Source organism: Aspergillus novofumigatus (assembly GCF_002847465.1).
Source record: "Aspergillus novofumigatus IBT 16806 chromosome Unknown P174scaffold_12, whole genome shotgun sequence".
Classification (NCBI taxonomy): Eukaryota; Fungi; Ascomycota; class Eurotiomycetes; order Eurotiales; family Aspergillaceae; genus Aspergillus; species Aspergillus novofumigatus.
The window spans coordinates 171781-183816 of record NW_020194285.1 but is presented as its reverse complement, the minus strand read 5'-3'; the positions used below and the strand labels follow the sequence as shown (position 1 = coordinate 183816).

The 12036-nt window shown below is 51.0% G+C and overlaps 6 protein-coding genes across 6 annotated transcripts; 4 read left to right on the top strand and 2 right to left on the bottom strand.

Annotated features, from left to right (window-relative positions):
- Window positions 1-426: 426 nt before the first annotated feature.
- On the top strand, window positions 427-1485 carry P174DRAFT_379861 (ketoreductase sphI; the record flags this gene model as incomplete). The annotated part of the gene is made up of 1 exon (XM_024822941.1): window positions 427-1485. The coding sequence occupies one exon, from the start codon at window positions 427-429 to the stop codon at window positions 1483-1485; it is 1059 nt and encodes a 352-aa protein (XP_024677292.1).
- A 935-nt stretch (window positions 1486-2420) lies between these two features.
- P174DRAFT_472405 (putative polyprenyl synthetase) lies at window positions 2421-5011 on the bottom strand (the record flags this gene model as incomplete). Its single annotated transcript, XM_024830618.1, has 7 exons — window positions 2421-2916; window positions 3214-3390; window positions 3474-3595; window positions 3639-3743; window positions 3854-4259; window positions 4313-4619; window positions 4675-5011. The coding sequence occupies 7 exons, from the start codon at window positions 5009-5011 to the stop codon at window positions 2421-2423; spliced, it is 1950 nt and encodes a 649-aa protein (XP_024677291.1).
- A 974-nt stretch (window positions 5012-5985) lies between these two features.
- On the top strand, window positions 5986-7425 carry P174DRAFT_435880 (wax synthase family protein; the record flags this gene model as incomplete). The annotated part of the gene is made up of 1 exon (XM_024825964.1): window positions 5986-7425. The coding sequence occupies one exon, from the start codon at window positions 5986-5988 to the stop codon at window positions 7423-7425; it is 1440 nt and encodes a 479-aa protein (XP_024677290.1).
- A 189-nt stretch (window positions 7426-7614) lies between these two features.
- Window positions 7615-8780, top strand: P174DRAFT_380045 (isopenicillin N synthase family dioxygenase; the record flags this gene model as incomplete). Its single annotated transcript, XM_024822951.1, has 2 exons — window positions 7615-7932; window positions 7992-8780. 2 exons carry the CDS (start codon window positions 7615-7617, stop codon window positions 8778-8780), a joined length of 1107 nt encoding a protein of 368 aa, XP_024677289.1.
- Window positions 8781-9220: 440 nt separating this feature from the next.
- P174DRAFT_397595 (putative pectate lyase) lies at window positions 9221-10551 on the top strand (the record flags this gene model as incomplete). The annotated part of the gene is made up of 4 exons (XM_024823807.1): window positions 9221-9510; window positions 9556-9737; window positions 9793-10036; window positions 10092-10551. 4 exons carry the CDS (start codon window positions 9221-9223, stop codon window positions 10549-10551), a joined length of 1176 nt encoding a protein of 391 aa, XP_024677288.1.
- Window positions 10141-11733, bottom strand: P174DRAFT_472394 (glycoside hydrolase family protein; the record flags this gene model as incomplete). The annotated part of the gene is made up of 2 exons (XM_024830617.1): window positions 10141-11246; window positions 11342-11733. The coding sequence occupies 2 exons, from the start codon at window positions 11731-11733 to the stop codon at window positions 10592-10594; spliced, it is 1047 nt and encodes a 348-aa protein (XP_024677287.1). The 3' UTR covers window positions 10141-10591.
- Window positions 11734-12036: the final 303 nt, after the last annotated feature.

Sequence of the window (12036 nt, the reverse complement as noted above, 5' to 3'; positions counted from 1 at the left end):
TTCAAGCGAATCGACGCATTTCTCAATCGTTTATCATAAGATGATCTACGTATAGCCTACCGGAGTAGGCCAAAGGGCACAATTGAGCAGCAGTGCCACAATGAGGTCAGGGGGAAGCGAATGCGGCAGCGGTCTGATGCAAAGGGGAGCGGGATCCGGCGCCCCGACACGTAACATAAGCCTCAAATCTTCCCACATCATGTATAATATTACCATCTGAGTGAATCTGTTCTTCCTAGAATGGTTTAAATGGGGGTTTTTTCTAAGATGATAGATCCGTTATCTCCAACACGCTCCGCTTGGGAAGTCTTGACCTCAGTCGGACATAAAACTGTGGTAATTCTAGGACCGGATCCATGCAGAAGGATAAAAGAAACGCCTGACTATTCTACACTTTCCATTCTTTGAGTTCTGACTTTACACATCATGGCGCGTCAATTAGTCTTCATCACCGGCGCAACAGGTTTCCTTGGCAGCGCCACCGCGATGGCAGCACTCAAAGCGGGATATCGATTGCGAATCTGTGTTCGAAAGCCCTCAGACAAATTACAGGATCTGCTGTCAGGGTATAGCGAGCAAGTGGAATTTGTTACGGTTTCCGATTGGACAGCTGAAGGTGAATTCAGAGGACAGTTGGATGGAGCAGACTATGTCATCCATCTCGCACATCCTCTTCCCAGTGGCACCGATAAGGAGTACTATTTTACTCCAGCTGTGAAAGCGACGACTGCCTTGCTCAAGGAGGCTGCTCGAGTACCAAGTATCAAGAAGGTCGTGATCACATCATCGATTGCGGCCTTGATGCCCCTGGACGGCATACCGTCTGGCGGCGTCGTCAAAGGTGCGTTTTCAGGGTTCCTGGGCCGCCTACATCGTAACTGGACTGATATCATCCCAGAGGACAACGACTGGGACTTCGATGTCGACGAGACTGAGGACTTCACAGCCTCTAATGACCCACGAGGAATACCTATGCGGTTGTACCATGCATCTAAACTGCTCGCCAATAAAACAGCATGGGAATTCCAGAGGACCGCCAAGCCGCAGTATGCCTTGGTAACACTCCATCCTGCATTTGTGTACGGACGCAACCCGGCGCAGACCACTGCTGAGGAGATCCAGGAATCTTCAAATGGTCTTCTGTGGTACGCTATCATGACAGGCGTCCCTCATCACTCTTACTCCCAGGTTCCTGGTGTGCATATTAATGATGTGGTTGAAGCACACCTCAAGGCCCTGGATCCAGCCATCCCAGACGGGTCGAGGTATCTGCTTTCAGCGAAGGGCGGGACCTGGAAAGAGGTGGCAGATGTCATTCAGCGGAACTATTCAGACCTTGGGGCAAAGATCACACCAGACATTGAGGAAGACTTTCTCTCAACCGACAGTAGCAAAGCAGAAGCAGAGTTAGGGATGCGATGGCACTCATGGGAGCAGATGGTGCGGGATGTGGTAGACCAGCAACTGGAGTTTGTGAAAGTTTGATTACTCGGAAACCATCAATCATAGGGGGCAGGACTTTAATCGGTGAATTAAAACCTAGCTGAGCTGATTCGGGATGAGTTGGAGATAGTGTCGCACTTTTGTACCTAGACAAACCAACTTCCCTCGTTGTCTGTCATTCTACCCTGTAAGTCTTAATGATGCCATTTATCAAGGTGATGCTAAGAAAAAATGTATTCAACCGATTCCCAGTTTAACCTTTTTCCTTTTTTGCCTGTTAGTAACCGTCTGAACTGTGTTCCGGGTTTATTTTAATTAGCGTTTATACGGGGCAATTCTGAGAATGACAATTGCTGGGAGTTGGCGATTGATTTATTCTAGTTTACTCCTGTGTCCGCCTAATCCTGGGGTAGTAGTATAGAAGGCAAGATATTTTCCGTAAGAAAGGCAGCTGCATACTAAGTAAACCACTGGCGTTAGAATTGAATAATTTTCTGGGAGAGTACATTTCACCCGTTCTTCGTTGGAAAAGGCAAGGGCAAAGAATATGCATTTTGAGGAATGGATTGATTGGGACTGGGATCCCTGGCTCAATGCCGAGTTTGCCCATACAGCTGCAAGCATTACGCCCGAGATGCGAGAACGATGGTCCGATGATTGATTAGTATCGTCTTGGTACTAGGGAGGCTGCAAAGTCAAGACGTGCAAGGCAATGTTTTCTTCAAATCCGGGAACGGAGGAATCAGGCGTTGCTTAGAGGGCTATAAAAGACGCATCTCATACGGGCTGAGGAGATTATTCCGCCAGACCAGTCACGAAATAACGTGGCTTTCAGCGGTCAAACAGAGCCTGGCTATGCAGTTTTCCAGAATATGCTTGCCATTACTTCAAAGGAGGAATCGGGATAGCTGCAGAGAATTCCTTCTTGGATGGCTGTCTTAAGACCCTGATGACCAGGTACTCGGCCAAACCGATGTTCAATTCATCGACCTCCACGCCATCTCCCTATATCCACCCCAAACACGCAGCACTTCATCAAACGTACTCTCCTTCCGCACTGGCTTTTCCTGTTTGATCTGCAGTTGCACCAGCATAGATCGCAGAATCCAGTTTTCCTGCCCTGTCATGACTTCCATGTCCCGTAGTGTACCTTCTAAATCTTGAAGGAGGAGGGCGAGGACACCCCGCGTATACTCCAGACTCCCGCTTTCTTCCACCCGAGTGAGGATGTATCGCTTCGCCTCTATCGAAGCCCCGCCTCCGCTGCGCAGCATGTTAAGCCATTCCATGAGCACCGTGCTATCCTCCAAAGTATGACAAGCGCGGATAAACGGGAACGAAGGCTTCCCTTCGTCGAAGTCCTGGCAGAAGCCTCGTTGGGACGTATACTCTTGGGATACGAGGTTCTGATAGTCATCCCGGATTTGGAAGTACCGTCCCAGCTGGTTCATGAAGCGGCGCATATCGAGGTCCCTGCATCTCAATTAGATATATTTTTGGCCTCGTTCGGGGATGTCTAACCTGTTTTGGGTGGCTTCCTGCTGCATCAATCGCATGAGAAGTACAAAGAGGCCACCGGTTTCTATTCGCTGTGAGCCAGGGCGATGAGCACAGATCAGGGGTACATACTGCCGTCGACCATTCTGAAATAGTCCTCCTCGGTAGGGATAATCCTGTGGCCGGCCCAGGAGATATCATGTGCTTGGCCTGTATACAGATGTGCCATTTGCTCTACCTAGTTCAGCACCATTCTGCCATTGCTTCGAAGACCAGGAGAAAGACTGACCGGAGAATATCACAACGGCAGAGGGCGAGAGCTGTTGGACAAGGCGCAGGGAATTATTGATCTGGAAGCATGCAGAGTTGATGGTTTGGCCGACTCCAAATATTTCATGAACGGCTGGCTTCCCACGTCGAAGAAGGCTGCCATCCTGTATATCATCCAGCCTGCGCTTGGTTAACCTAAGGACAAGGCAGTGACAACGTTATAGGACTCACATCAAAGACGCTTCATGGAGCAGGGACGCTACCCCGAAATCAGCGCCACCGAGCGCTCTGGCACATTGAACCAAGTCTGCAGAGCATCGATCAGGTGATGCCGGAAACCCTTGGATGACATAGAGGTGATATACTCGTATGGTTTCCATAGAACCTGCAGTTATCAGCGTGGCCTCCGGATGGAGAGGAAGACATACCGTTTCGTCCAATGCTTCAAGGACTTTGTATGCAGGTCCTGTTGCATCTTCGCCTGCACGCAGTGAATCAGCGTCTGATTCAAACCATATTGAATAGATTCCATACTTCCTACTCCGGCATTCCCCTTCTTTATGCTTTCCGGTTTTGATCGCTTTACCTCCAGTTCTTTGAAGACGGAGGGAATTTCAGTAGGGCAAATATACGGATTTCGGACGTCAGGGTGATATCGAAGGGCATGGATGCTCCACAGCGCATTTCCTGCCATGGACAACTCGAGGACTTGGAACCATTTCTTCACGGAAAGCGAGGTACTCGGTCTCCGTAGATACTCATCGCGGAGGAGACAGTATTGCTCCTCATGCTCGCGGATAAGGGCACGGACTGTCTGTTTTGCGGACTCCTCGCCAATATCCTGCACCTGCATGACCATCTTGACGGCGTTGATCAGAGGAAGAGTATCACCCGACTGTCGCGTTACTCTTTTCTCTTTTTCCCAAGACCACAGATCGTTGGTCACACCAAGAACCACAAATGCCAGGTAGGTGACTGGCCCGGTTTCAACCTCTTCTTCCGGTGAGAGTTCGACCCCGCTGGCCCAGCCCATCATTCGGACAACCCAGCTTATCATTGTCAGCCACGGGGAGTTTTTGACTCGAGAGCATACATCACACACTTAGCTCCGCAATCCAAGGCCCTGACAGCCAAGTAATCCTCCAAACTTGCAAACGTTTTGTCCCTCATCTGTTGGCCAGTCTCGTACCACTGCTTGAATTTCTTCTGGCAGCGACCAAGATAGTCTTGGTCGATTTCGTTCAAGACCGACCAGATCTTTGCTCTGGCCTGCTTTCTCTTCAATCCGCCTTCGGCGATATCCTCGAGGTCTTCAAGCCTTTTTGACCCTACTGCTTTTAATAGAATTCCATCCTTGTCCTGGGAAAGGCGGCAGCTAGGGCCATCGTGAACAGCGTCCACGGACACGTCTAGCAATATACCGTGTCAGAAGCCAATCCACTCCAACAAGGGGTCAACACTCACCATCATGCACAAACGCGTACTCAATAAAGTAAGAACAAAATGCGATTCTTTCGGGTAAAGCCTCTGGAGCGCAGAGTGCCGTAAAGTCTGCTGTATGCGCATTCATCCCACCAACCACTTTTCCGATCCCGCCCGTCCCAAACAGGTCAATGTGGCACTCTATGCAGGCGTCGTGAGAAACTGTGACATATTTGCTGAGCCGTGGCTGAAACCGCGAGATATACTTGCTCTTGGTCTCTGCGTCCATAAGTGCAGGGTCGGAGTGTCTGTACATAAGAGGATGAGACTTTGCGACGCCATCCTCCGCCATATTGACGCCGTGCTTCTGTCCTTCCATTGCTAGAGCGGGATTCGGCTGGTTGAATTCTGATCATTCACGTTGTGGGTGACAGCTCTTTAAAAGTTGATTTTCATGTGTCCGTCCTCCGTCCCGACCTGCAGTGGATATCTTCCGGATGAACCATCAAAATGATGATTCATATCCCGATCAATTGTCGGCCATCGGCCTCGCAGATATGACGTTACATGCAAAAGAGTTACTATACTCGGAAGGACAACAAAGTCGATGACGAGACGATAGCCTCAGGTACCACGATTGTGATGTCGTACATATGGATAGATAACGCACGCCAGATCCTATCTTTCGGGTCAATTTCCAAAGTTTAATTACTTCATATGTTGCATAACTGTTAAAGTTTTGTCATATAATAGGGTTTGTATATTCCAAATATTTACCATAAGAATGCTCTTAGGTTTTACTGATGGAACTCTAACTTAGGTGTGTGGTGTCCTCCAATGTGAAGCTATATAACTGTATGGAGTAGATTAAGCCTTAAAAAAGATCCATTCTCTCTTAAATGCCATATGATGCCAATCTTGACACCAGCTGGGTTCTGCTGTATTTTAAACTTGCTCTTCAGCTGGGAGGCGTTATTCTTTATACTTGGAATATTGCATTGCTATTCTGATAATTACTGGGTAGGCTTTGTAGGGCTGATTATAGTATCTGCGACTAAGATACTTCCTTGCAACTTGCTCCACCAGCACTCGATCAAACGATCTACTGGATGGTCTAATTGCCTTATTGATATCATCAAGATAGCCCTAAGTAGTAATGATTGTGCATAATAAGCTTTGTTTACCGCCGCTGATCTTCGAGTTCAGCCCTGTCTTAGAAAAAGCAAATGCCCCACGCCACAGATCGACAGTGGGATGTGTTTGTTACCATGACAATGCCCAAATCCCTTACTTTTTCCATCCTCCTCCAACTCAACCTCATCGGTTTCATCCTTCCATTCTCTTGAAGGAATAATGTCAATATCGGCAGTTCCATACAGGGAATTCCTTCATCAGAAAGAAGCCGAGTTCTTTTCCTTGATTGACCAAGGAGTCATTTCCCCATGGCTGTTCCCGCATGATTTTCTTGTGCTGATCATTCCCATTTTGGTCCTGTTGATACCCAACAAAGGCCAGGCATGGGTGGTCGCCATCAGACGGACAGCATTCGGACTCGTATGCTCCCTTGCAATCAAGAACCTGCTGCACACGCGATGTCTCACCGGCGGAGGCACTGTCATCGGCTTTTACTACGCCTTCGTTGTCGTCTGGAATGCAGTATTCCTCCTCTTAAAAGACGTCCAGAACGAGTGTTTCCGGATTGAGCGACCGCCAAATGGGAACCTCTATTGGCAAGGCTATCCGGAGTCGATATGCCACCGACTAAGCTGGCTACTGGATATGTTCGGCAGTCTGCGTGGTGCAGGCTGGAACTGGAGGATCCCTGGACTACCCCCGCTTCCAAAGGTCAAGTCCAAAGACCAGCAGGCACCAACAGACGGCAAGGAGTTACCTCAGGAGGCGCCATCGTCGACTCTTCTTCGGTCCTCGTTCATGAGGACAGCTCGCTACTACCTGGTGATGGATATCTTGAAAGTCCTCACCATGGCGGACCCGTACTTCTGGGGACTCATCGATGCTGCTCCACTCTACCCCCTCGATCGGATATACCACGTCTCGCCGGCACTGTTACGGCTCTTCCGCGCAGTCGTAACAGTCCTCTGGATCCGCACGAGCATGGCCTTTATAGCCTCCACGGTGCCTCTCATCGTCAGTCTGGCTGTGACTGTCTGTCCGAGTCTTCTCAAATGGACCAGCATACCCCTCGACGCACCCTTGTTATATCCTCCTCTGTTCAATAGCTTTTTGGATTTCAAGCCAGTCTTCGACTATGGTCTGGATGGCTGGTGGGGAAGGCGTTGGCATCAGGCTTACCGATATGCCTTCTCAGAGACGGCGCGCCATCTTGTCCCCAACCTCGAAAATAAAGATATGACGAGGTTCCTGAGGCATTCTGTCGCGTTCCTATTGAGTGGACTGGTTCATTTCTGCGCTGTTCATTCGCATTTTGTCCGCCCGGACTCTGTGCATTTTGGGGCCCTAGCCTTTTTTATGCTACAGCCGCTGGGGATGCTCGTCCAGAGAAAGTTACGGGGGGTATTATTCTCGGAAGGGAGCATTTTCTGGAGAGCATTCAACATCACCTCGACATATGCGTGGTTATACCTTGTTATCGGACCCTTCTGCGATGAACTGGCTGCCGCTGGGACATGGTTGTATGATGAGGCATGTCCAATCAGTATTATTCGGGGATTGGGCTTGATTGAGGGAGAGGGCTGGTTTGTGGGAACGAGAAGTTATGTTCGGTTGTGGACAGGGGAAGAGTGGTGGCAGACTGGTATTCAGATTCTTTGATTTTTTGTGTTCGGTATAAAGGCATGGTATACATAGGATAGATATTTGCTGGGTATAAAGTCATGGATGGAGATATTAAAGCATCGGGCGGAGATCAGTTAATGTTGATCACGCCATCGCGGGGCATCAAGCATCAAAGCATCGATTTTTGCAACATCGTCATCATCCATCAATAACATAAACCACACCATGGGTTCGTTAACAGTGCAGTCATTTACATCCATTCCAGTTCTCGACTTCTCGCTATCTGCATCGCCAGACACAAAACCTCGTTTTCTCTCGGAGCTGCGCAATGCCGTGGTCAATGTGGGGTTCTTCTATCTCATCAACACCCCGATATCGCCTCATGTCCAGCAGGCATTCATCGAAAAGTCCCTCGCACTATTTGATCTGCCGCTAGAAAAGAAGCTAGAAATCGAAATGGTCAACAGCAAGCACTTCCTGGGCTATTCCCGTCTCGGTGCGGAGACGACCGCCTCCAAAACAGATTACCGGGAGCAGTTCGATGTAAGTGCCCACCTAGTAGTACAGTCATCAACGTATGCAATAGACTAACGATAGTATAGTTTGCAACAGAACTTCCAGCCCCCGGGCCAGATGAGCCCCTGTACAGAAACATCCGGGGACCGAACCAGTGGCCTGATGAATCCTTTATCCCAGGCTTCCGGAAGGCCATCGAGGCCTACCTGGCTGAAATCAGTCCCCTGGCAGAGGCATTCAAGTCGTTCATTGCAGAAGCGCTGGACCTCCCATCAGACGCTCTATACCCCTTCTTCGACCACCCTCCACAGCACAAACTAAAACTAATCAAGTATCCACCACCCAGCAGTGCTTCCCAGGCGCAAGGCGTCGGCGCACACAAGGACTCGGAATTTCTCACCTTCCTGCTGCAGGCGACTCCTCACTCAGGGCTTGAAGTGCAGAACAAGTCCGGGGACTGGGTCCCCGCGCCACCGCTAGATGGCTCGCTGGTGGTCAATATTGGACGGGCGCTGGAGGCAGTCACGGGGGGAGTGTGCACGGCCACCACGCATCGAGTCAATCTAAAGCCGGAGAATTTCGTAGATGCAGACGGAAAGCCACTGGGGCCGAGGTTCTCATTTCCGGTATTTCAGGGGATGAGTCTGGAGCTGTGTGCGGAGGATATCCACCTGGATATTCCGGCGCATATTAGGGAAATAGTCAAGGATCAGCAGGTGCGCTCGGATGCGGAGGCTACCTTTAATAAAGCGTTTCAGGGGAAGACGGGTGAGGGAACGCTGATCCATCGGATCACAAGTCATCAGGATGTGGGACGACGGTGGTATCCGGAATTACTGGACTGGGCATTGAAGGAGAGGCAGGGTAGTCATTGACTGGACTCTGCAGGGAAAGCCCTGTGTCCAATCTCGGTCTACGTAATTGCAAAAGCCGAGTATCGTCAGCAATTGATTATTCCGCGAGTCAGTAGTTGTCTAGTTAATGACGGACATTGCCCGCCCAGAGTGCCAAGAGGGTTTCATGCCGGCATTTGACCCGTAAAGTGACGATCATATCTATACGTGGACAATGACACAATATCCTCAGATTCTGCACAAATCACACCCGGGATATGTGAAACGCCAGACAAAAGTCCCTGCAGCGGAAGATTGGTTTATATTGTGATAAGTCTTGGCTGCTTTCGGAGCCCCGGGAAGTGTCCTGTTTTTTTCCAGCAATGGGGTAGAACTCGGGTATACGGATAGTATATAAAGATTCGAGAGTGGCAGATGTACTTCCGTGCCGTGAAGAAGCAATCAGGGGCAGTAGGCACAAGATGAAGTACTTCCAATTCGTCCTCGGGCTTCTGCCCACAGCGCTCGCCGCGTCCATCTACGTCTCTCCCACAGGGTCCAGCAGCGGCTCAGGGACCATCACCTCCCCCTTAAACTCCATTCAATCCGCCGTCAACCTCGCAAAGCCAGGCGATACCATCTACCTTCGCGGGGGAACGTACTCGCCTACCAGCAACATCCAGATCACTAAGAGCGGGACAGCGAGCCAGCCATACATCCTGCGCGCCTACCAGAGCGAGAAGGTCATCATCGATGGAGAAGCTCTCCCTGGGTAGGTCCTCTGTTCTCAGTACTAGCCTCCTGCTAATAAAAATAGAACACCCGCACCCCTGGATGCTTCCCTCGCCAACGAAGACCGCGGCATCCTTCACATCCAGAACGCGAATTACTGGCAGTTCTACGACCTGGAGCTAATCCATGGCCCGTACGGCGTGTATGCGCGCGATTCGTCGAACAATCACTACGAGCGGCTCATTACGAGGGATAACTACGAGACCGGTATTTTGCCTCTGCCTGGAGGACTTGCACCATGCTGACCTGACCGTCACTCTAGGCTTCCAACTGCAAGGCTCGTCCTCCAACAACAAAGTCCTCTACCTCGACTCCTACGGTAACAGAGACCCGCGCAAGAACGGCGAGAGCGCCGACGGCTTCGCCTGCAAGGAGGGCTCGGGAGAGGGCAACCTCCTCAAGGGAGCGAGACTGTGGAACAACGTCGACGACGGGTTGGATCTGTGGGAGTTCAAGTCTGCCGTGACAATCCAGGATACCATTTCCTGGGGGAATGGATATAACCGGTAGGCCATCCCTTTGTTTTATCTGGTTAATGTTTATGCAGCTGACAAATGTAAGATGGGGCTTCTCACCCTTCGAAGGCGACGGCAACGGGTTCAAACTCGGCGGCGGCGATGCGGCGGATAAAGGCCCCGCGAATCATGTCATTACCAACAGCATTGCCTTTGGGAACGTCAAGGATGGCTTCACGGATAACTCCCAGACGGGCGATTTCACGCTCAGCCGCAACACGGCGTGGAATAATGCCAAGGTCGGGTTCAAGTTCAATACGGCTGTGGCTACGCTCAAGGGCAATGTTGCGGCGGCCAATGGAGAGAGCGCTACAGCTTTGAGTTCGAATCAGGTTTCCTCGGGAAACTCGTGGGATGGAAGTGCGTCGTGGTCGAATAGTAGCTTCAAGAGTGTGGATGTGAGTCTGGTGCAGGGTGCCAGACAGGCAGATGGGCGGATCAAGGCCAGTGATTTCTTGGTGCCAAAGTCTGGGGAGGCAATTGGAGCGACCACCGCTTGGGAGTAACCTTTTATTCAATAGGTTGAAGATCAACTATAAATCACTATTATCCACTTGCTTTCACTTGACCGTACTGCATCTCATAACGCCTCCACCTCCTCCCAATCGGCTGAATCAATGTATAACTCGCCGTACTCCCAAACTCCTGCACCCCATTCACCAAGTACAACGGAGTCATCTCGCCATCCTCGCTGAAAAACAGCTTCGGCCGTTCCCTCCGATAGTAATCCACCCTGCTCCCATCGGTAAACTCCACCGTAGTATTATACGCCAGCGTGATGTTATTGTAATGCCACGGTCCGCGCCAGTCCCTCGCAAACACATGCGCGCCCACCCGCGGGCCCTTTTGCCCTAAAGCAATATCAACCATGTGGTGCACAAGAAAATGCCAGTGTCCGCGCTTGTCGCGCCAGAGGAAGGGGTCCTCGCTGCGCAGGGAGGGGTCGATCACTGTGAACCCCGGCTCGACGCGCAGGGAATACGGGCCCTTGTAGCTGGATGCGGTATAGATATTGTTTTTTTCTGTCGCGAGGAGGATCTGCCTTGTGTGGTGACGTGGGGACCAGAGGGGCCAGGCTGCGGGATTGGTGACATTGACCAAAAGCTCGATGGGCTCGCTCCAGACACGGAGGTCCGGCGATGTCGAGACAGAAATGGTGTTGTTGCGTTTGATCGAGCGGCAGGTGGTCGGGGGTCCCAGTCTAGCCCGATGAAATGCATCAGGTATAGCTTGTCCGCTGGACTCCAAATTACGGTTGGGTTGTGGTGGAATGTGCCGAAGAGCTCCTGGGCGAACGTGTAGGGTCCGCGCGGGCCGGTACGTGACTCTGCGCGGATAATGGTGCTGAATGGTCGCCAGCCGGAGAGTCCGCAGCCTCGGCCTATCTGGGAGATGATCAAATGGAAGAGCGTAGGGTCTTCCCGGTCGTGGACGATGTGTCCGCCCCAGGAGGAATTGCCAGCGCCGTCGCGGTAGAAGTCCGGAAGGGTGACGTTGGTATGGTTGTAGCCGGTGTTTCGGTCGACGGGCTGCAGATCCAGCTCGCTGCAGTCGGCAGCGCGCCAGCCCGGGTCACAGATGCATTGGTGGGCTTTTGAACAGACGCCTGTCAAGCTGCAGTCTTCGTCCGTGTGGCATGCAAAGGCGGCCACAAGCCGTAGAGCGTGGAAAAGGAGCAATAAACGCATTGTGCAGTGCTGCTGCCACTGGCATTCAGGGTCTCATCTCTGGGTCTATATGCTTCATGCCAAGGACATTAAGCCTGAATGCTGCGGGTATAGCTGCGAGAGTTATAACGGGTGGAGAAATTATGCTTGTCCTGCATTTCGGTATGTTTATCCCCGAGGGATATGCAATTAATGGTCTTTATCATGCTTCATCCTAGAGATGTATTGTCAAAGATATATAGACAAGCGACGCAAGGTACGCAAGCCGATGGATACCACAGTCTTATATTTGGACGAACAGGATCATGATCTCGATTTTATAGA